General features: G+C 30.6%; 3 protein-coding genes across 3 annotated transcripts; 1 reads left to right on the top strand and 2 right to left on the bottom strand.

The window, feature by feature from the left end:
• Positions 1-23: 23 nt before the first annotated feature.
• Positions 24-6,521, top strand: LOC148271292 (putative isoaspartyl peptidase/L-asparaginase GA20639). Its single transcript, XM_088241561.1, has 6 exons — positions 24-736; positions 1,588-1,780; positions 3,235-3,431; positions 3,970-4,092; positions 4,772-4,943; positions 5,934-6,521. The coding sequence occupies exons 1-6, from the start codon at positions 632-634 to the stop codon at positions 6,218-6,220; spliced, it is 1,077 nt and encodes a 358-aa protein (XP_088097687.1). The 5' UTR covers positions 24-631; the 3' UTR covers positions 6,221-6,521.
• Positions 6,522-9,984: 3,463 nt separating this feature from the next.
• On the bottom strand, positions 9,985-14,366 carry LOC148271291 (SREBP regulating gene protein). Its single transcript, XM_088241565.1, has 4 exons — positions 14,135-14,366; positions 13,889-14,045; positions 12,053-12,204; positions 9,985-10,991 (listed from the first exon to the last, which is right to left on the bottom strand). Exons 1-4 carry the CDS (start codon positions 14,234-14,236, stop codon positions 10,779-10,781), a joined length of 624 nt encoding a protein of 207 aa, XP_088097691.1. The 5' UTR covers positions 14,237-14,366; the 3' UTR covers positions 9,985-10,778.
• A 3,938-nt stretch (positions 14,367-18,304) lies between these two features.
• Positions 18,305-23,917, bottom strand: LOC148271290 (transducin beta-like protein 2). The gene is made up of 5 exons (XM_088241560.1): positions 23,845-23,917; positions 22,024-22,247; positions 20,681-21,053; positions 19,987-20,172; positions 18,305-19,051 (listed from the first exon to the last, which is right to left on the bottom strand). The coding sequence occupies exons 1-5, from the start codon at positions 23,915-23,917 to the stop codon at positions 18,957-18,959; spliced, it is 951 nt and encodes a 316-aa protein (XP_088097686.1). The 3' UTR covers positions 18,305-18,956.
• Between the last annotated feature and the right edge of the window lie 241 nt (positions 23,918-24,158).

Below are 24,158 nucleotides of genomic sequence, written 5' to 3'. Positions count from 1 at the left end.
TGTGATTTAAGCATTTATTTTGGTTAACAACATGAAAATTTATGGAAAGATAGTAAACTGTTAAAGCTAGCAGTCGTAATTATATTATTGATTAATGTAATAAAAGTTTTGCTTCAACCAAAAATGAATGGAATGCCTAAATGTATACATATTAAATCAAATACTTTGTTGATATTTGAAAAATAAGTGTTTTTTGTTAGAAAAAATACATAAGATGCACACAGTGAAAAGTACTAAATTATGTATTTTTTATAATAAAAGCAATTCATTATTTAGGTAAACATAAAATAAATAAAAATATATCAGGACACTAAAAGCAAATTTATACAAAACTGAATTCAAATATGTATTTCAATTTATTGTGTTTTTATGTAAAGTGAAAAATACACTCACAGCTACATATTTTGTTATGTAATATTGTTTTATCTACAGATAATAAGAATTATAAAATTGGTTTGATTAATATTCTATCCAACTCGTCATATTCTGTGTATGTGTATGTAATAGAAAGTATTGATTAAATTAATTTCTGAGATAAAACTCACTGTCACAATTACGAAATCTATATAAACATTGTATAACATTTACACAATAGTTGAACTGGAACTGACGCTAGATAAACATCAACATCATGTCAACACAATGTTTAACGTTGAAGTGTGTTTACAGAACTTTATTATTAGTTCTGGTATTCTCACAACTAGGTGAAAACTGTTCTAAAAGAGAGGAGAGTAAGGTAAGACTTTTGTGGGTAATTTATATTTTTTTCCATATTATGTACATTCCAAAATACAATTAGAAATAAGATTATGTTGTGTGAATTTATACCAGTAAAAGGGAGGTGGTACACATTGAAATAGTAATGTGCAAAGTATCCTTTATTAGAAGAGTTACTGTTGAACAAATACATTGCCATTTCTGACATTACCAATGGCAGGTAGATTATCAGCAAGCAAATACGTTGCGTCTTAAATTATGGATTTGATTTACACCACTTTTATATGGGGACAATGAAATCCTGTTCTTCATACAACTTTACATAATTCGACCTAGGAATTTTTGAGAACAGTCTTATTTTATGAGGGCAATTTTTTATTCATCACACACAGATATTTTACCCCAGGGACTAGGCATGCAAATGTCTTGGTAGCGAAAAACATAATTTATATAAATGTACGCAATAAAACCATAATTGGACGTAGTTATGCAGAAAGTGTCCAAACCTCAAAATGCTAAAAATTAGTTTAATGCCGATATTGATAGCATACTACGCGATATCTTTGTGCTGAAAACGTCCAATCTCCAAGTGCTTTCATTTTTTGCCAATCAAAGAAATTAAAAAAACAAAAGAGCTGCAGAAAACCGTCAAACAACATGGACGTTTTAAAAGTTAATAGAACAGTGATAACCGTAATGTGGGTTAAAAATTTTGTTAATCGGCAAAAAAGGTATAACACTTTGATCTTGGACGTTTTCAGCACATAAAGATATCGTAATATGCTATTGAAACCGCCATTACTCATTTTTGAGGATTGGACGCTTTCGGCATAACTACGTCCAATTACTACATTCTTCTCATTTTTTTAGATGAAAATTGATCCAATTGTTCTGGTACACGGAGGTGCAGGAGATATTCCAGATGATAGAGTGATGCCTAAAATAGTTGGAGTCAAATTGGCAGCTTCAATTGGCTACAAAAAAATATACAATGGAGGATCTATAATTGATGCTGTAGAAGCAGCGGTCGTTTCTATGGAAAAAGATGAAGTATTTAATGCAGGTTCATATTTATTCCTCTCTTCACTGTAACACATATTATTTATGACCCACACTTCAAAAATTCATTTGATATGAATATATCTGCCACGTAAAACAGATAAATTATTATACTAGTGGAAATACTTTAGAGTTATATATATTTTCTACTGATTACAATTTAAATCACTACTGGAATTTTCTTTTAGTGCAAATAAGAAAAGTTTAAAAGTTTGATAGTTGAATGAATGTTTGGCACCAAACAACAAGATCCACCCAGCTAAAGGAAGGCGACCACTACAGAAAACCCATCAGAGAAGGCAACCGGAAACCACTCTGATTATTGTTTCCCAGGGTGTAGGCAAACGTCTTAGCTGCGCAATAAAAGAGACTGGACCAGAATGAGTGTGTGGAGGAATTGTTCCAGGCAGCACAAGACAGAGAGTCCTTTTTAAAAGTAATTTCCAATGTCGGGAGACACCTGATAGGGAATAAGAAGAAGAAAAGTTTCCCCATATCAGCGGTTCCTAAAAGCTGTTTCGCGGAACCCTGGGGTTCCATGATAGGGTCACAGGGGTTCTGAGAGTTAGGGTGTATTGTCGTAGAAAACAGGCAGTCGACGCCTTGACGCCAACGCTTTTTTCACCTGCACTAAAAAATTTCAGAGCTAGACTGGATGCGGCTCCAGATCTCTGTATTTAATAAGGAAGTTCAGTGGTTTTTTTATTTGTTAATTAAGCCAAAAAATATTTTTTCAATTTTTTTATCAGCGCTATGACTTTTTGGAGTTTTGTATTTCTAAAATTATCCACGTGTGACGTCTCAAGTTCTCTTCCGCTTCTTCTCGGTTAGTTCTGCCAATTGGTCCATTGATGGTAAGTAAACTGGAAATCTTCCACAACTCTCGTATAATTGGTTGATTCATATTGTGTTCATAGTGTGATGTCGTACAAAGTAGTTCGTTTTACTAAAATATTTCAATATTTTTTTCATACATTTTCAAGAAACTTTGCCATATAATTTAATGCTCTAAAAAATAAAAATATCACATGTAAGAAAACATTTTTTTATCCTATTTCCCGTAGGGCTGAAGTTCCCCATTGTTGGAAATTAAACCTAATTTTAGTGCTTATAAAAGTAAAATTGAAAATTCATTCTTCACATTAAATATGTGCAGCCAAGTCCAACATTCGTCATGCAAAGGATATGGTGTCAAGGGTCTTTTCTGTAAATTTACTTTTTATTATGGAGATGGGGTTCCGCCAAAAAAAAGCTAAATCAATTACGGTTCCATAGCCAAAAAAAATGGGAAACTCTGCCCCATACAATTAAATGTTCATATTGTTTTGTCAAAGAAAATATTTTTAAAATTCATTTTTGGGTACCACTGAAATGATAAATGATTCCCATAGGTTGTGATAACTGACTCGTTACACCACTTTCTTACTTTTAAATATATTTTTATGTAATTTTTTCTAGGCTATGGTTCTGTACTGAACTTAGATGCAGAAGTAGAGATGGAAGCAAGTATGCAACGAGGCTCTGACCTCCGTGCTGGCTGTGTTACTCTTATCAAGGATATCAGCCATCCGATAAGCCTAGCAAGAAGAGTGCTGGAAGACACTCCTCACTCTATGCTCGGAGGAGAAGGAGCGAGACGATTCGCTATTAAACAGGTGATAAATCAGTAAACATGGGCAAATAGACACAGAAAACTGCCAAAATTATTGAACACAAAAGATCTGTCAAATCTTACTAACTTTTATAATTTCTAAGATTTCTAAGTTGTCTGATTTTAATGTTTTATTCTCAGCATGTAGAAGCTTTCATCCAGTGTCTTTCTATAAAATTATGATTATTTTTTATCAGTGGTTAAAAACAAAGTTGTTTTATTTTTATTTTGAATTTAACTGTGTTGCGCAGATGTGTTTTCAAAAGATGATGCCTCAGAATTTCAGAAAGGGGGATTTTAAAGTTATTTGATAAAACGTCTGCAAATGAAGATGATGCAGGGATGATAGAAGATGTCAAGCCTCTTGAAGATATTGCTGCTCTATAAACTATCAAGCTACAAAATTAAATTTAAATATTCAAGCTGTTTGTGCTGTTTTAGCTACCGCGTACAAATTATTAAATTAATTAGAATTTTTGTCAGTCTCTACAAAGTAAAATAACTTCTTATAAACTAATGGATGCCTTCTGTGTATTTTCCAGGGATTTGAAATTATTGATCCAAAAAGTCTCATCACTCAATATGCATTAGATGCACTTGAAGATTTTATTAACAATGGCGGTAGTAATGATGGAAAAACTGAGATTGGGCACAGAAAAAGAAATGTAAGAAAATTGATTATTACGTAAGTTTATGGTACACACATATGTAGGTATAAGATACATCAACCGTCCAGTACCAAAGAAGTCCAAAAAAGGAGATTAAAGATACGTATGCAGTTTTGCTTGAAATTTTCCTGCCCAATTTACTCCTCAGATAATAGCAAAATGTCACCAAAAACCTTCTACAGAATGAAATGGTGGTATTCCTCTAGTCGATCGGCATATATATATATATATATATTTATGTTATTAAATATTTCTAATATAGATTTCTAAATAGTCAGACTCGTGTGGCCTTGCTATAATGGTCTTATGACTTATGGTCTACATAAAATACAAGACTTGATACATATGTCTCTTATTTTTTTAATAATCAAGTCAAGTCTTGCTAAATCATATGATTATTTTTACAAATTATGGAAAATAGATTATTATGCAGTATTTTTGTGTTTAAATATGATTTTTAAATAAAAACATGTAATCTTTTGCTTAATGTGACATGACGTTACAGCACTGTCTCCAGAGGGATTTTTTTAGTAAAAACTTGTCAGTAAAAGTTCTCGGTGGAGATTTTGATTACAAAAATATACATATTTATGGATAGCCAATATGTATTCCAGCTGTGGCAATTCAGCTGCGGTGAATACTCGATATTTATATTGTGTGTACATTACTTTTTCAGGAAGGAGGTGTTGGAACAGTAGGAGCAGTGGCTATAGATAGTGATGGGCAGATAGCTGTAGCCACCTCCACAGGGGGCATAACTGGCAAGTATGTGGGACGTATCGGAGACACACCACAAATTGGCTGTGGAACTTATGCTGATGATTTTGCCGGAGGCGTCTCTGCTACTGGTAATACTACTATTGATAAAAATAACATACATTATAAATCTAAATTGATGTTTCTTTCACCAATTTTGATCGTCCAGTTCAGTCCGACATTTGAGTCCGAGTCCGAAAATTATGAGTTTAGAGATAATGAGTTTTTTTTAAAATGGTAACTTTTATTTTTTTTATATGCGAGTTGCTTTATTATTTACCTTGCTTATAATGTTACTAGGTTTATATTTCAAAAATGATTTTTTCTGCAATTAAATTTAAAATGGTAACTTAAGTTTGTGTATTGTTGATTTCTATTTTATCAACAGATGTTTAGGTTGGATACATCGACAAACTGACTTCTTTATAGGACAGCTAGAAATGTTTTAATAATTAATAACGGGGTTTTTGGTGGCATTTTGCAATAAATTACCCTAGTGAATCTACACAAAAATGCATCATCATCACTATTATTTACCCATCTACGCTCGCATCTGGGCCCCAATTACAATGGGCAATTAACAGAGTTATTATACTTTTGTCTGTAAAGTAAAATTGAATTTTCAATATAAAAATGTGTATATTTTTATGATTTTTTTATTTAAAACATGTTACCGTGTTACTAAGATATTTTAATTTTTCATCCAAATATACACATTTTCATTTTTAAAAAAAAAACAATTTTACTTTAAAGATGCATATGGTATTGGTACACTAATTGCAGCATGTCTCAATAATTTGTTTACATGAAGGTAAAATGATCAGTAATCTTCAGATCTAGAGAAGGGACTATGATATATGTATTTCAGTGAAAATCACCCCTATAAATAAATATTTAATATCGACCATGTCAGAAATCGATTCGAGATGACTGAGGATGCATGGTAGAAAAATATATAGGCAGACATAAAACCGCATACTTAACTTAAATCTCATTCTTCGGACTTGTCTGTCTAATGAGCTTAACGATCAATTTATTTATGTGCAAGGAGCTAATTATTATTATTATTATTTAACTCACAGGCCATGGGGAATCAATTCTGAAAGTGAGTCTAGCTCATTCGATTATTAAATATATTCAAGATGGATACTCAGCACAATCTGCTACAGAAAAGGCAATAGACTACATGACCAACCGACTTAATAACACTGCTGGCGCCATCACACTGTCTAATAAGGGTGACGTCGGAATATATTTTAGTTCCAACAGAATGGCTTGGAGTTATGTAAAAGGCAATCAAATACACTTTGGAATTGAAAAGAATCAACATGACATTGAAGATTTTGATGTCAATATATCCAATGTTTAAAGGAAATCAGTGCATTCTTTATATTTATAATTAATCCTTGTGTGTTGTTTTTCAAATTGTCAACTTTCTAAAGAGGAGATGGTATAATGTCGGTAACACCAGTGGAAAATTGACAATTTTCAAAGCCGAAATTCAACTGAAAAAAGTATTTTATTAAAAAAAGTAACAAAAAAAACTATGAAAAATGGCAAACATCTTGAAAATAAGAAATTAAATATTTCAAAATATTGTAAGGTTGATAATATTTCCGATGAAATTAAATACATATGTATTTCAAAAAAAAAAATACCATGAAAACATACATGTCGGCTTATTATTCTACCAATCCAAACCATTTAATTTTTTAATAAAAAAAATAGGTGATGTAAATTATCAAAATATGTTTTTTTTATTATTTATTTCATTTGATCAGGTAACAAAATTGTTTTACACAAATTTATACTAGAATATGGATAACATTAAAGTATTTTTTGTAGAAAGGAACAAGTTATCATCGATGTAGATTTAAAAAATCACTTGCATTGATACATAATGGAATTGTAATATGAAATCACAAATGGACCATATCTATTACAAAGTTAAATAAAATTTAAATACATTTTACATAACTTAGTTTTGAATCATTAATCAAAAATTTAATAATAATAATTTCTAAATTGAGTGACATTTAAAGTTTGACAGAAAAAACAGATTTATCTTTCTAACAGCAGTGAACATATTAATAAAATTAAGTAGTTCAAAACTAAGCATAGAACTTTATTAAGGCGATAAACATATTATAGTCATTGCTTAAAATTAATTATTGTTATTTGACTAATTTAAAAATAAAATATCGTTTGGTACAATTTTGTACCACCAGAGATATGTAAATACAATTGTACTTAAAGTTGTTCATTATTTACATAAAATGCATACTTGTCATTATTATAATAAAGTAACAATTAAAAACTATATTCAACAACAAAAGTAACAATTATTCTTGAAATTAACAAACTGTTCAAGTGATTTTTAATTTAAATTATAAAATAACTTCTCAATGTGAATCTTTGCAGAAATCACAAATCAATTTTTAATTAAACTAAATTACTAGCAAAGAACGTAAGAAAAAGATGGATATAAATGTCATTTCCTGTCAAACAGGCAAAATTAAATAACAAAATAAAAAAAACATTTTAGGCCTTTTCACCACATTAAATTTATAACCATGGTGGAATTCAAAGTTGTAAATACAAGTTATGGCTGCAAAATTCGAAACTAATGAACGACAGATCAAAACCCCATAACAATAAGATTGTTATATAGAATATTCAAACATCTTAAAAATAAATATGCATTGTATTCAATCCAATACACAATATTATGCAAAAATAATTCAGTCAAATGAGATTTGCCGTAACATTATGTTATACATTTATCGTCGGTGATACAGCAATTCCACGTAACCTGTTTTTATTTTACAAAAATATGTTAAAGCAATAAATTCGCTATGGGGATTAAGAGCCATTACTTTTAAATTATTGCTATATTTGCTCTTAATATTTTTGATACTCTAGCGGTATTTTTGATTGGTTAAAATCGTAAGTAACATATTAACAGAACGCTTTTTAGGTTCCCCCGCCAAAAAAATATATTCGTAGTTTCGCGGTATCGCAGTATCACCGACGATATGTCTGGTAGTAGAACAGTTAGGATGTTTTAAAAATACAAACTTTTTAATCGACCCGTATAATGCAGTTATATAGAGAATAAGTTAAAATATCTATTATTGTGGATTCTGTGGATTCGCTTTGAAATACAGTAGAACTCGGTTTATCCAAACTCCAGTCATCCAGATTGACAAATATTCAGATTGTTATCAGGAAATTAAATATAATGGAGAAGTTTTTAATTTTAGTTTATTTGTGCAATCAACTTCGTTGGACATGTTAGTGTAAGTTTTTGATGTGATTCCAATTCGCTGTATTATTTCAAAAGCCATCAAATCTGGCACTCATCGATCCGGATAATTGGAGTTTTGCTGTACCTTTAGAATGGAAGAAACAGTACAAAGTCAATCCTGAGAAATTTTCTACCTTGGAATTACTATGCGAGTCATCATTAAAATTGGATAAAATGCAAAAATATTCAAAAGAACACAAGTTAATCATAATATTATATATACATAATTTAAATAATGCAAAAAAATTATACGAATTCTCGAAATTTACAAATATATACAAATACACTGGAATTTCACTGTAGACTACATAAATGTATTATTAAACATTGACATTTATTGCAACAGAGAGAGAAAACATTTTTGAGATGGTAATATGAAAATCGGGCATTTACAGGGCTTATGGCCTGTCATTGGCCGGCTTAAGTGATCACTTTACACAATCTTGATAACTTTCCAGGGAGTGAAATCTAAACAAACCCCAAATACCGTTTTATATTAAACATATTTGAATTCTATTTGTAAAGTAATTACACTACATCAAAATTATATACATAAATATTTACAAGCAGTGGACATAAAAAATGGTCGGTAATTATCCTTAAGTACTTAACTACAGTCATTGAAAAGAAAAATATGAATAATGTACATCAATATTTATCCTGAATCTACATAATATGCTTCTGTATATTATTGAACATTGAGAGATCAGTCATTTATAATTTGCTGAAGTCGATCGTCCAGTCAGACACCTCCAAATGACAACTTTTAAAGATAGTGTGAGAAGAAGTATTTAAATGGTCGTCTAAAATTATACATTGTTGAAAATTTGTTTAGGTTGACACCTTGATCCACTTAGTTGATGAACCAATAACCTGTTTCATCACTTTTGTGACATCACCATTAGTATGTATGGTTTTTAACAAGTTTACACTATTTATGCATATGCTGTGAAATGTAAATACATCAAAGGAAGGGAACATTTTTAAAAGGTGTATTTCTGAATGTGTTTTTAGAAATGATTTACTTATGATTTGTAGGTTTTTTCAAATATTAAAACAATTATTTTTTGACTGATACTGAATTTTTGTTAGTATGTCACTATGATGATTTTAGTAAAATTTGAAAAGGATTGTTTAAAGGAGGCTGCATAGTTTTGTGGAAGAAAGCATCAACTTAACTTGTCATTTATAATTTTATTTATTACAATAAAGGATCTACGATACGAATGTTGATGGATGGAGAAAACGAGGAAGACGGAGTAAGACATGGCACAATCAAGTCCACCAAATACTTGGACATGTCAAGAGTATGAATAATCGGCGTGCGCGCATGAGAAGATGTATGAATGTAGAGGAAGCGGGGTCTGTATGCAAAGACAGAGCGATGTGGCGTTCTATCCTTTCTGCCTACCCCTATGGGGAAACGGCGTGATGGTTTGTTTGTTTGGAATTACAATGAATTTCCACTGAGAAATTTAATTAGCTAATTTGAATGTTTTAAATATTTAGTGATTAGGTACATTGGCAAACTGACTGCTTTTTTAGTAAGACATTTAAGAATGTTTTTGAAATGACCAAATAAATATTACTATCTAACTCTGTAGAAGTTTATGGCCTTTATATTTTTTTGGTGGCATTATCAATTATCCGAGTAATCAGATAAATATTTTTATTACAAACTTAGATATTGTTTTTTGTACTTGCCTGACAATAGTCATTAGAACTGGATGATGGAAGAACATCTGAATAAACTTCTAGACCACAATTTAATTATTATAAATTTAGATAAACATTATCTACTTAATTTAATATTGAAAAGATTGTCCTTTTTGTACAATTTATCTACTGAGAATAAAAAGAATGGTGAATTCCTGGTATGAATATTAGAGTGAAAATTATGTACCTGTTGACTTATATTTTATGCAGATAAACATCCCAAATATGGTAAGAGCAATATTGCAGATATCTGGAACTTCATCTGAACTAAATTAATGCATTTTGATACAAAAAAAAGACAATAGCAATCAATTTGCATAGTACAACTTTCAAGAATATAATAAATGTATCAAGAAGTCAAGTGGTAGTTGGGAACTTTTATAAGAGAAGTTGATACCAACATTAACCACTGAGGCTTTTTAGGTATATTTCTTGCCTTAAAGTCAATACTTTTAAATGGGTTAAATTTTATTGATAATTTAACATCTTAGGTGCCAATAATAATAGTTATATTTGGTCAATTTTTCTTGTACAGAGATTTTTTCTAAATAATATAAAAGTACGGTAGTTTCTTAAAATTTGTAATTGTTCTGTTAAGAAGTAAAACATGTTAATATTCATTCATTTTTCTTACATTGCTTTTTTTGTAATATTACAAAATGTGAATTCGATTATCTATGTTCCATAGTAAATATTTTTAACATGGTAAATTTGAAAACATTATATCAACTTGGTGACGTTACATACACTCGATGATGTAGCTGCATATATTCATAAAAAACAAAAAATACTTGGCAGTTACTTATAGTAATAAATCTCTTTGTAGGTTTGGTATGACTGCAATTAAAAATGATAAGTAGTTCTATGTTTATTAAAAGTACCTAAAACGAATATTTCTAAAATATCAGGTGACTTTTCCAATTGATTTTTCTGTATTCCCCTCATCTTCTCCAAAACAATATTTCTCTTTAGGGTCCCGATAAGAGTTTTCGTGACGCACACTGTGAGAGTCAGTCCGACACTTGGCAAGACACAACTCAAAATGATCACTCACCGAAGCAAAAAGAACATTTTGTTTAACGGAAACTTTGTCCAAAATTGATTCCAGAACTTCTTTCTATAATAAAATGATGCAATTTAATTAAAATATGATGGAATGATTAGTGAAAATAATTAGTTTTTAATCAGTATAATGATGCATTGATGATTGGCACATTTTTCTATTAGTCAGTTCATCCCTCTCAGATTCCAAAAATGTATTAGTATTTTGCCTAGTCATAATTTAAAAGATTATTTTTTTCAATTAACTGTATTATATACATGTGTCAATTACTTAATTTGTGCCAATAAAAAAGCATTTACAGAAATATTTAATTTTGCTATAAATTAGTATTTTTAATTGAATCGGCATTCACTTCGTAACACTTCATTATAAATTATTATGAAAATAAAACTTTGTTATCAGTGTTACACAATTTTATTCACCCAAACTAAAAGGGTGATATAAAACTTTCAGTTTTATATCACCCGTTGATGGGAGGAGTGCTCTCCCGAAACTATAGTTGTGTTCTTGTAAAAGAATAAAATTGTGTAACACTGATAACAAAGTTTTATTTTCATAATAATTGTTATTAATTCATTAGTGTCATTTAAAACTATATTTTTCTTGTAAATGCATAGCAAACATTTGATGTTGATAAATCATTTGTTCACAAAAACTCGTCATAGCTTTTCGTCTCAATAAACTGCTATACAAGAATAAAAGTCATCATCATCATCATTCCCTTTCCGCACCGAATGGTGCATAGGGCACTGCATTGGTACACCAATCGCAGCGTATCTTGATCATTTTTATTACATGAAGATAAGATTCTTAGTCTTACGCTTCAGGTACCAGTCCAGGTACTATAAAATATTCTGGTGTGAAAACACCCTTTAAAATAAATATTTCATATCAAGCATGTCGGGAATCGAGCTCGAGACCTCTCGCACGGTAGGGTAGGGTAGGTAGGTAGAAGCTGATAGATATAATAAAAATACTGCATTCAATTATATGAAAAATTTATAACTGGTTTATACTTGAAACAAATTAAAAAAGGAAAAGACAATATTGGTACTTTTTTGTGACAAACATTTAGTTATCTGTTAAACGAGAAGATAAAATATGAATATAAATACCTTGTCTGGGTGCAGACAACAGGAAACACAGTATTCATAAATCGTGCAACACATCTTGCTTGTGCAAGTATTGCAGGAATATTGCTTCGTGCGTTCTGCCTTGACATTGCAGCACCCCGTGCTCTGGAGATTGGGACGGCGACAAACATAACCTAAAAAAACACATGAAGTTTCCAATTTTATTCATTTATCTAACTTCTTGTATACAATAACTAAGAATATATGCTTTTTATAATTTTGATAGTGTACATTAAGTATTTTATTGATTTTTGTTTCAAATTTTGTACTCTATTATTCATATATAAAATAATAAATAGTTTATGTTATTATTTTGTATATAATATATTTATACAAATATTTATTTATTTCAATATCCAACAAGAATGTACAAAGTTAGAAAATACACTATTTATTATCATAAAATTATAATTTATGCTGAGTTGCTTTGACTATCTAACTAGGGTTATTTACCCCATTCTAAGACAGTAAAAAAATAATATAAAAAAACAGTAATCAATATACAATAAAGGTAGCGGACATAGTGAAAAACATAGTAAAATATGTAGAAAAACTAAATACATAGTAAGAAACACATTTATAGTCATAGTAAAAAAAATATATGTGTATAGCTAAATATCCAGTAAAAAGAAAAAACATAGTAAAAGTTAAAGATGTATTAAATTTTTTTTTTTAAATAAAACATATTTAAAAAAACATAGTTAAAACAGAGTAAAAAGTCACGAGGATCTTAAAAAATCAATCAATAAAAAACTAAATATATATATTAACAATTTAAATTAATAAATGTGTTGGCCATCTAACAACCACCATCAACACCTCAGACTTTCTGTGACCATGTGAATTACCATGATAATGTGGATTATTAACAAAAATGTTGTGATTTTAACAAAAATGGTGCTATAATAATTATACAGAATAATAATTCCGGAGAGTTATGCATTAAAACACATATCTTATTTTGTTTCATTAAACTGTTGTATTGTTTTAAATATTATTAATTTATTGGTTTTTCAGTGACTTAAAAAAAAAAACTATATCATTATTTCCATTTCTAGTATTTTGCAAGTATAGTAATTTATGTTGTTTTTATCATACAGCTTTAACTTTTTTTATCTTACATACCAGCTAATTTGTGTACCTACATGTTTGCATTTTTTAAAAATTGCATAAAGAAATTGAACATTATTTTTAAGTAATTAGCATAGAAGCGTTAAAGAATGTAGAGCTATAATAGATACCGTTACTATGTAATTATCATGTAAAATAAACAAGTAAATAAAAACATTGAAGTACTCATTGCTATATTTATAAAGCAATGTCTTAAAAAATGCATTTGTTTCAATTTAAGTTAGGTAATGGGCCGATGGATGTCACATTCTTTTTTAATATATCGAAATATGGAGTGAGTTAAGACTTAAGTATAGAAAAACGAAGAGGAGAAAATTTATCCTGGAAAATAGTGAATCAATCATTACTTAAAAGATAATTGTAAATCAAACCTACCTAGGTAGTAATGAAAAGTGAATATGTTAGGATATTTAAAAATAACATGCCCGTGAAATTTAAACCTCATAAAAAATCAAGTCTCTTTAGGTACTTTTACCTATTACAGATATATCATTTTACTTATCAGTAATAAAATGTAACTTGAAACTTGGATGCATTTTAATATGGTAAAGAGAGATAAACAACTGTTGCAAACAGAGAAAAGATAAAGTAATAAATTTAGATAAGATAAGTTAGTTTAAAATGAGGTACCAACTAATCATTAGTTAGGTTAGAGCTAAACGCATAAAATATGTATATTTCCAATACCTCGATCATCCACTAAAAGCGCTTTTCCTTGGAGGGAATTTCTACAGCTAACAACTTCAGTCAGAGTTTCATTATGTGCTTGGAGGGTTCTCCATATGAAAGGGCTTTTTCTTTCAAATATTATATCTTGAACTCCCGAATCCGCAGAATTATCATGCTAGAAATGCAAATTACATTAAAATAAACAAATATTCTAATATATAAATGTATATAATACACAAATCAATTGAAAGTTGTCAAACTTACGTCTCGAATTAAGTTTACTATGCAGTAAGTTAGAGACGAAGCAAATATTAAGCCGAGAACTACTCTTCGTCTAATGAATCGCATTAAAGCCGCATACCACATTGTAAATTATGAACACATACATCTCAAATTATTTCCTATAATTTTACCAAATTCAACAACAAAAACAAACCACGACGGCAAACTATTTCACCGATTTCGGTCCCATTCCGTGCGAAATGTCATTCAAAGAAATTAGATGTCATTTGTGATGAAATTTGTATGTTGTATGCTTGGGTCATAGATGCTAGATTTTCTGCAACATAATAAATATCTACTTTGTTAGGTTGGTTAACATGATGAAAAAATGGTTCCTACTTTCAATAAGGTTGATTATTGTTTATGGTGCACCATTTCATTATCATTTTCGAATACTTTTATCATTTTTACAGTTAGACAGAAGGTTATTTTTTTTATGGTGATGAAGGTAGGTATATTAAAAATTTGAATCAAGAAAATTACAGATGAGACATTACTGATATATCAAAATTGCAATGTACCTTGATATTTTTTTTAACCAAGGTAAGATGATCAATTATGTACCTATAAAAAAGATATTCATGAAGACTTTACTGCTGAATACAGAGTGATACGAGCTAAACATACCTGTTTAAAATATTCAGGAATTTAAATATTTTGTCCGCGTAAAAATAAGCAGGTATTTTCGTTTTAGATTATAAAATCAACCTTTGTTTGTATTGGGAAAAAACGCGGCGATGTTTCAAAATATTTCAATACGAATTTAAATATAACTTTCCAATACATTTTATTGTTCTCTAATCTAGGGTTTCTCAGCAATAATGCATTTAAATATAACCTTTTAGTTCACGCTAGCCAATTCCGAAAAGAACACCATTTTTAATTACCGCCTTTACAAATAAATACATTAAAATAAATTCCCATTGTTAATGTCAATTACGACCTCGGGGTTAGATTTAAATGACCGAGCGGCGAATTACCTGGAATTCTAAAACCCTTTCTATTGAAAATAATAACTTTAACAATAAATATTGACCCATGTTTTTCGTCGGGGAAAAACATAACCTTTTTATAAATAATTCGCAAACCGATAGCCATTAAAATAATATTTGTATTTTAAAAACTCATATAAAAATAACAAAATGAAACGCATAATTAATTCCTCTTTGATACATACAAACCTTTCTTCTTCAAATTTCATACATCTTCATTTGTACGCGCGCCGATTATTCCAACTTGCCACATATTAACTTAAAACTCTTATAACCTTTTGGGCCATCATTTTCCAATCCACGCCTGTGGTACTTAAGGCACTGCACCAGTGCGCCAATCGCAACGTATCAGCGATTATTTTATAATATGTATGAAGGTATTTTACATCCACCTTGCCAGGAATCGAACTTAGGACCTCAAGTATGGTAGGTGAACGCGCCAACCACTACACTAGGAGGCGAATCATTTCCAATTTTTTAATTAATGATTCCTTTCTAATCTTCATAAATATAAATTAGTTTGATGATTTAATTTTCTATGTTTAGTATATGTTTGTTTTTTAATTAATTAATTTTAAACGTATTTAATTTTATATACATTCTAATCTTAGTTCATTATAATTTAGTTTTATAAGAAATAATATGCAGAACATAATATTTTAGTTTTAAATATGACGAGGTGGTTATAAATAAGTGTGGAAAAGAGACAATGAGTTTTAGGCAATAAGCGAAAGGGAGAAGGAGAGAGCTCCTAATTTGAGTGTTATAAAACCACCCCAAACGTCGGAAGAAAAAACGAGTCGGAAAAGAGCCAGGAAGGAGAGTCGACCAAGAATCGGTCTACAGTCGGGAGAGTGAGTTGGGTCGACGCGATCGTACCGTCGATCGCGGTGACGAGGCAGCGTGGGAGTCGAAGTTAGGGAAATAAGTGAAGTTAGTGTACGGGTAGCCAGTGCTACGTAGCAAACCTCGTGGAATCCGAATACTCCACGAGGGTCATCGGAGGCCGCCTTCCAGCCGCGAAGGTCCCTCCACATCCAGGACATCCATCGTCCTCCAAAGGAACGCCAGTTTCCTGCACCGCCAGCGCGTGTGCCCAAACCACGGCCGGCCAGTCTTCCAGCTGGCTTTCGCCGTTATTATCGCCACGGGACCGAATCCCGAGAGCCGCCCAAAGCTCTATCCATGGCAGATCTCCGCCCAGGAAATCGCCCAGCACGTGTTCGTCCGAACACAGCATCCGGACCACCATCCGTCATCTCTCCACATAAGTGAAACCACCATTGCGTTACAATTAAGATATTAGTGAAGAGTGACAATTACGAACTGCATTAGTTAAGGACCTAGATCTGTAAGTATTTTTCTTTGTATCATGTTTGTAGCTAGTTCTAAGATTATTCCAATGTTCTAATTAAATAAACATAGGTACATAAAACATTCAAGCTTTTTAAATTATCTTCCAATTTACTAATTTTCAGAATAGATTTAAGTTTTCTTTATTTTCTTTTGGGCTTTAAATTCATTAAGTTTTAATTAGGATTATATTATCATGATAGGGAATAAAAATGGGAACACATGGCGAAGTAATTTTCTATACCACATATCCAAAAAAGGCACCAGGAAGACGCGATCTCCTAATTCATCTCAAGTTTCCGTTCGGCGGATGTTCCTGCTTTCTCTCAGTTAGCGGAGAGACGGACAGCTTCCGTCTATTCATACGCGCGAACGCGGAACTTGATTTTTCACAGCCTTCGAGATGATCGAATCTCATCTTAATTTTTCTCTCATCGCCACTCCCTCAATACCTAAAACCTACCCCATAAAAACATTACGTTATTTTCCAATATTCAAAAAAATTACACCCCCCCCGTGATAAGAGGAACCTTGGAGTCCGCTGAGTGATAGCATGTGATTGGCCCATTTCACACTATAATATTAATCTACACGGCATCAGCAAGATAAAATAACAAAAGATGGATTTATAATAATTTATTGTATTGTATTTTTTTTATTTTATTATATTTATTTATTTAATCTCAGGCATACACCAGTATGCCATAAATTTTGGGCTTTCCTGGTCTTCTTCGTCCTTGTGGCACTGAGAGAGTTAGGTATTTTATGGGGTTTTCGTCGTCCATTCTAATTTTATGACCAGCCTACCTCAAGCGTCTCACTTTGATGGAGTTGATTACATTAGGCGGTCGGCAGATTTCTTAAGCTCTCTATTATAGCGACGACGCCAATGGTTGTTTTCTCTTACGGGGCCATAGACAACTCTGAGGATTCTTCTATTGAAAGCGGCATTGGTTCCCTCTATATTATTTGCCATAACCCAGGTTTCGGAGGTATATTGTCGCTTCAGTTTGTTTCTATCCAACAGACCAAAACACAAATCTGCAGAAATAGAGCCTTAAAGTTTTTTTTTTACAAAATAGGCCCTAAATAATAACCACAACTTAAGACAAAATTTGTTAAACAAATCTTTAAATGATTTAATTTTTTTTTTTCCATTTGAATTTTATAAAGAAAGGCTTTTTCAGAACTCCTGTACACTTGACTTAATTTTGTTAAAAATGGTCTGTTGGACAAAAACAAACTTTGGCGACGATATGTTAAAATTGGTTTAATCAGAGATTTGTACAATATTCTTTTTTTTACCATTTTTTTGTACTAGTCCTAGAACCTAGACTAGAATAAATATCAATCCACCCAAATTTTACTGTGCTATATGGATTTGGACGATACGTGTGATGTGGGTCATTTTGCGCCATTTCTTTGTTTGAAAATTCTAGTAATAATGAACACAGTATAGTATTTTGAATTTATATTTTTCTTACTGATTTTTCAAGCCTCTACTATATTTTATGATCATTTTCCCTTTGAACTTATAACATTCCCAGGGTAAGTCGTCTTGAGTATATGGCACATAACTTTACACCCAAAAAACTCTAGGGTAAAAATGAAGTATTACATTATGATGTTGAATATTTATTTATTAATACATGATATATTCCGACACTTATCTACACCCAATGATGTGTGAAATTTTGTGTGAATTGTTCACAAAGTTTTTCAACTTAGTAGAAAGTGCAAAGTTATATGACACATACTATACTGATTTTATATTTACACCAAAGAAAAAAATAATAAAACAACAACAAAAGCAAAAACGCTAAACTCCTTTATTCAATATTTTATTAGTAAGACGATATTATAAAATCACAATATTTATTGTTGAAAATAAATGCACAATATTCAAATGAACACAGATTTATTGTTCACTTCTGAATATTCTTGTCACAATGAAACATTTATTATTCAAAATATGAATGAAAATCAGTCTCAAAATATAACTATTAATAAGAAGACACATTTATAAACATTGAGAAATTATCGGATATTTTAATTGATTAATTCATATACTTATTGGATATTTTTATAAGAACATAAATTGAAAATGCATACTTTTAATTCCACACATTCTTTTACAGAGACGATAGAAAAATATTTTAAATGGCAAATAATAAATGCTTTGTAAGCCTACATAGGTATTAAGCAAAATGAAATCAGAAGAAAAAAGTTCTTGATAGGTCACATTAACATTTTAATAATTAATTTGACCATATTGTTACTGGATTTAATGGTCGCTAGACAAACTTTATGTAACAAAACACTAAAGCACAATCCACGTAAACATACCTTTATTAATTTTATGTGGGTTTTAAACCTTATTTATTGAACATAAATCTAATCAGTATTTTATACGACGTTAGATAATTGTAAGAGTTTGCTAGGTTTTAAAACTTTTCATCTTATCCTTTGAGATTATAGAATACCCTGATTGTTTTGTCTCCAGACAGAAGAAGAATTTTCCCCGTAGGATCAAATAACATACTTGTAATTTCACCTGAAAACAAAAATCATTTTAGAAATAAAACTTTTTAAAATACAAATTCATGCATTCAGTCATTAAAATTATCAATTGCTAAATCGATAATTTAACATAAACTAGCAATTATGCTTGCTTGTTTAAATTTCTAACTTAAATAGTATATTTTCAAAAACACAAGTATTTTAAACACTGAAATCACTAAACCTGCTTATTATTAATTTTATACAAGTTATGTATTAGTACATATCTTTGCATTTTCACTTACAATAAAAAGATTTAACAATACTTAATTGGGAAAACTAAAAATCAATAGAATTAAGAGTAGTGTTGTGATAGTCTAAAATTAAACATATCCCTTATCTACGGATTGTTGTATGATAACTTTTAACATGGTGAAACTTTTAAATTGTGTATGTACTTTTTGTTTACCTAACAAAAATATAATATATAAAAATAAAAAAATGTTTACCTCACAGTCCATATTTAAAAAAAACCCTTTGACAGAGATCGATTTATTGAGAATAAAATGGCTATGGTCTTAATTGGGTTATATTTGGCTGCTTGTATTAATGAAAACGTTTGACAAAAAATATTCTACCTCAAGTGAGCAGTGTGAGCAGATTACTAACCCACTCAGACACAACTCTGGTGAATCCCAGAACAATATCATTTTGGCCTTAAAAGAAGATGCTGATGGTCTTCAAATGATATTTTTTATATTAAAATTAATACAAAATGAAATACGTTTATTAAAATAATTATTTGAAATTTGTGTTTTAATTGAGAAATAAAAAACTGCAAAATGCAATTTTAAATATTTTAAGTGTTTTAATTTTGATACTACAGATTTTTTTAAATATTAACAAAATCAAATGGTGTATTGTTTGAAAAAAATATGTGTTTATATTCACGGTGGAATGAGTTAATAATAAATATGGTGATTATTTTACCTGTGAATACATCTTCAATGGTTTCAGTCAATTTTCCCGAAGCAGTGTTGAATATTTGAATCCAGTTCAGTGTTGCCACAGCAACTGTATCGGCATTCGGGGACAGAGAAATAATGGACGGAGTACTAGCCTGGGTGTAGTTACCAGTCTTCAAAAGTTGTACCATTTCACCCCGACTAAAGTTTACTGAAAACATTTCATAAAACCATATATTTTTATCCTTTAGTAACTTAAGCAACAATAAGGTTAGGTATATAAAGCCCTTAATTACAAATAAGATATATTTATGTTAGAAAAGCACCAACTGGTATCATTGAAATGGGTCAGGGAGACCATTTTAGGTTGCCTAAATCAATGTGATTATCATAGAAGCAATCTAAGCTGACATAATTATTTTTTTTAATGTACGAAAGATATTACAATTTACTATCTCTTAGGTAAAAAAAATGTAACAATTACAATTTATTAACATCTAAGACACAAAACCAAAGGTAAAAAATGTCAGCAAAAATGTTAATTGTAAGTGTTATGCTGAAAATTGATATTTTCACATTGCTGATAAATATTCTGCTTTTAAAAAGTTTATAGATAGTATCAAAATAAGTAAAGCTTTTTGACCTCTTGTGGAGAAAAATAAAATGTAAATAATGAACTGAGACATTTTTTATTAATGTTAAAATGAAGTAAATAATACCATTAGTATTGAAAAGTTTCCAAGTTCCATCCTTTGAAACAGTTGCAATATGAGAAGTTCCCGCAGAAAATGCAAAATCGTACACACCGGAGCGATGTCCACTCAATTCAAAAGCTCTTACTACTTGCTTAAACTGTCTAGTTTTATCAAAGACAACCTCCCATACAATGACATCTCCGACAAAGCCTGATGCCACTATGAAGCGGGCGCAGGGAGTTATCTTCGCCTTAAACGTGGTCATCAAATGAGTCTCGATTCTGGCCAGCTGCTCTCCTTTAAGATTCCAAACAATCAAATCGTTCTTTGAGGAGCATGACATCATGAATTTACCATTCAAAGAAATCCCGAACCCGACAATATCTTCGACATGTACCTGGAATTAAATAAATCGATAAACTAAATGTTTTATTAAAGCTTTTAATAAAAAAGTAAATAAATGGAATGATTAGCCCTGAAGCCCCTGAATCGCTAAAAAAACATTTTAAGTCGGGCCATTGTGAATTTTAATTAAGTAAATATTACAAAAATCTTTTATTAAAACATTTTCTTTTATTTTGTTTTTTTTTGTGGGTAGTAGATATATGTAAAAGTAAACATTAAAATTTAAGCAGGAGATGAATTAAAAATGTCTTTAACAGATCTGATAGAACTATAGTAGTTTCAGTGTAATATGTTGATGTCATTAAAACTACCATTGTAGGTATTCTTCAAAGAGTGCTATTTTTCATATAATTAGTCTGTGAGCTCGGAATGTCGAAGAGTACAGATTGACGAGTTCTACGGACAGGGACTCGATATGAAATGCTTGGCGTATCATGTTGGATATGAGAAAGCTCATATCCAACATGATACGCCAAGTTGCGAGATTTTAAATTTTATGAAAATTAGCAGACTCAGTCCTACTTGAAAATGTAACATTATTTTTAAAATCTAATCTAGAAATTAATATAATAATATTTTATAAATTTGACATGGTCTACATAAACCTAATACACATGAAAGTAATAAATCAAGTCTTTATGTCGAGCAGTATTTTGTGTTTGTGTGGTATGGAGTGAGGAGTGAGGGTGGTTTAAATTCGATCATTTGAAGTTGTTGTCAAATTAGACAGGATTAGACTCTAGGAAATATTGTTTATTTAATTATTGATTATTGTTTGCTATAATTTATCACTTTTTAAATATTCAAGATTTTTCAAGAAACCCTAATTTGAAGTGACCTACCTATTAGTTGTAGTAATCACCCCACAATATTATCTGCAGAGGAATAAATTCAGTACTTGTAGATAATAATTTAGAGATATTCAAAACATTGACAAAATGTTAATTAAATATTCAATTTACCTTTTCGAAAGCAAAAGCCTTGCTTGTAACATACGGTATTCCATCTCTTTTCTTCACTATTTTGTACACTTCAATACAATTTTCTATTCCCTTGTGTATGATGAAGGCCTTGTCGTCAGGACTACAGGCAACATGTGTGGCGTGGTCGAATTCTATATTGATCCTTACTGATCTCCGAATTTTACTCTGAGGGTCCTTCAACTCCCAGAAGTAGATGCTTCGATCTGAAAGTATAAACATATATCGTTTTATACATATTAATAAAATTAACTTTTATGAACTCCATAAATGAAGTAGAAGGACCCCAAACACAAGAGCTTGCATTTTTTTGGAGAGGCAAACAAAATATCAATACAACAAAGTTTTGAATGTGTCCAAATGTTTGCAGAAAGGCTGGATTTCCTCCCCAGGGAGTTGTTTGGATCTAAATTTGTTGCAACAGAGAGGGTAAACATTTTTGAGAAGGGAATATAAAAGTCTAGGCATTTGCAAGTCTTAAAATCTGTCATTGGCCGGTTTAAGTTGCCACTTAACACACTGTGTGACATTCGCCATTCTGCCGATGTTTAAATAGTGTAGTGATGTAATAGTGTATGCTGCATAGGTAATTAAATTAATTAAATTGATATTTCGTATAAATATATGTTTATTATGTGTGCCAAGTGGGAATGGTAAGAATTTTCATGAAACCACAAAAGTATTTTAAAAATCAACCGATAGATGTCGCTACGAGTGTCAAAATAACATATTTTTGAGCAAAGTTTATGATATGTATGTTAGTTCTATTTTTTCGCCTTTATATATTCTAAAATAAATCAATCATTAATTCACACCCGTACATAGGGCACTGAAAATTTAGTGAATCAGATTTTTTTTACAATTTTGATAATGCATGTCACATACTTAAAAACTTCACATTTCAATATTTAAAAAAAAAAACAGTAACGAGGTTACGCATTGCAACAGAGATGGAGAACATTTTTGAGAAGAGAATATGAAAGTCTAGGCATTTACAGGGCTTATGACCTGTCGTTGGATGGTTTAAGTGGCCGTTTTACACATTACGTAACATTCATCATTCTGCCTATTTAAAGATCCAAATTTATTTAATTCTATATCTGTTGATTTTTGTGAAGTTAAAGAGCTCTCCATCTCTTTTGTGGTATGATGGTACCTACGCAACAAATGTTTTTTTTCTTTTACGTAATGAGAAACGTTAAAATGTACATATTTACCGGGATTCGAACCGAGTTGTGGTAGTATTGTGGACTCACGGGCCAAAGGTCCGAAGTTCAAATTCCACTCTACCGCAGCTCGATTTCCATTTTTCCAGCACTAGTTATTTACGACTTTTAGGAAATGGTCAGAAAATTAAAATATTAGTCAATAATAAGAACTCAAGTATTTATGTTAAAAAAAAACGCTAAAACAATTGAACTAAAAAAAAAAATTATGCTCCAAAAATTTAATTAAATATTTTAATTTTAGGGGCCATTTTCAACGATTTGTATTAACTTACTATAAGAAAACGGGAATCGATGAGGTAGAGTGGGGTTCGAACCTTGGACTTCTGATCCGTGAGTACGCGACACTAGCCACGGGACCACAACTCGATTCTGGTATAAGAAATCAGTTGTAATTATTTTTTTAGTAAAATTGTTTTTTTTAAACATGAAATGTATTTTAACACCTCTGCGAATTTTACAAGTATGATGAAAATATGAAATATTGTACTATTTAAAAATGAAGATTTTCATCTCGGTTCTTTGAACCGTGTAATCTTTCCATTTTCCCACGACTTGCCAACTTTTCCCATCTTACCATGGCAACCATAGTTCAGCCCGCTTAACATGGACGAGAAACTGAATAGATTTGGAATTTTAACACCGAACATATTGCGTCGTGTAAAACTAAAATTGGGTGAAATCTTGTTTGCGAATGCCTTAGAACATGTGAGAATTTCGATACAAATATTTATTTTGTTGTGAATTTCGCATGAGCGTGCGCATACGAATACTACGCGCCTAAGTAAAAATTAGAAAAAAGCTGCCATGACACTTTTGTAAAACAATAGATTCTGGTAAGCATCCATGCATTCGTATATCTTGGGATTACAAAATATTATCAAAATATTT

Source organism: Micrasema longulum, unplaced genomic scaffold (assembly GCF_059751315.1).
Source record: "Micrasema longulum isolate JH-2025_06_02 unplaced genomic scaffold, ASM5975131v1 h1tg002963l, whole genome shotgun sequence".
In the NCBI taxonomy this organism is placed as follows: Eukaryota; Metazoa; Arthropoda; class Insecta; order Trichoptera; family Brachycentridae; genus Micrasema; species Micrasema longulum.
Note: the sequence above shows the minus strand (reverse complement) of the source record. Positions and strands in the feature narration are given on the sequence as shown.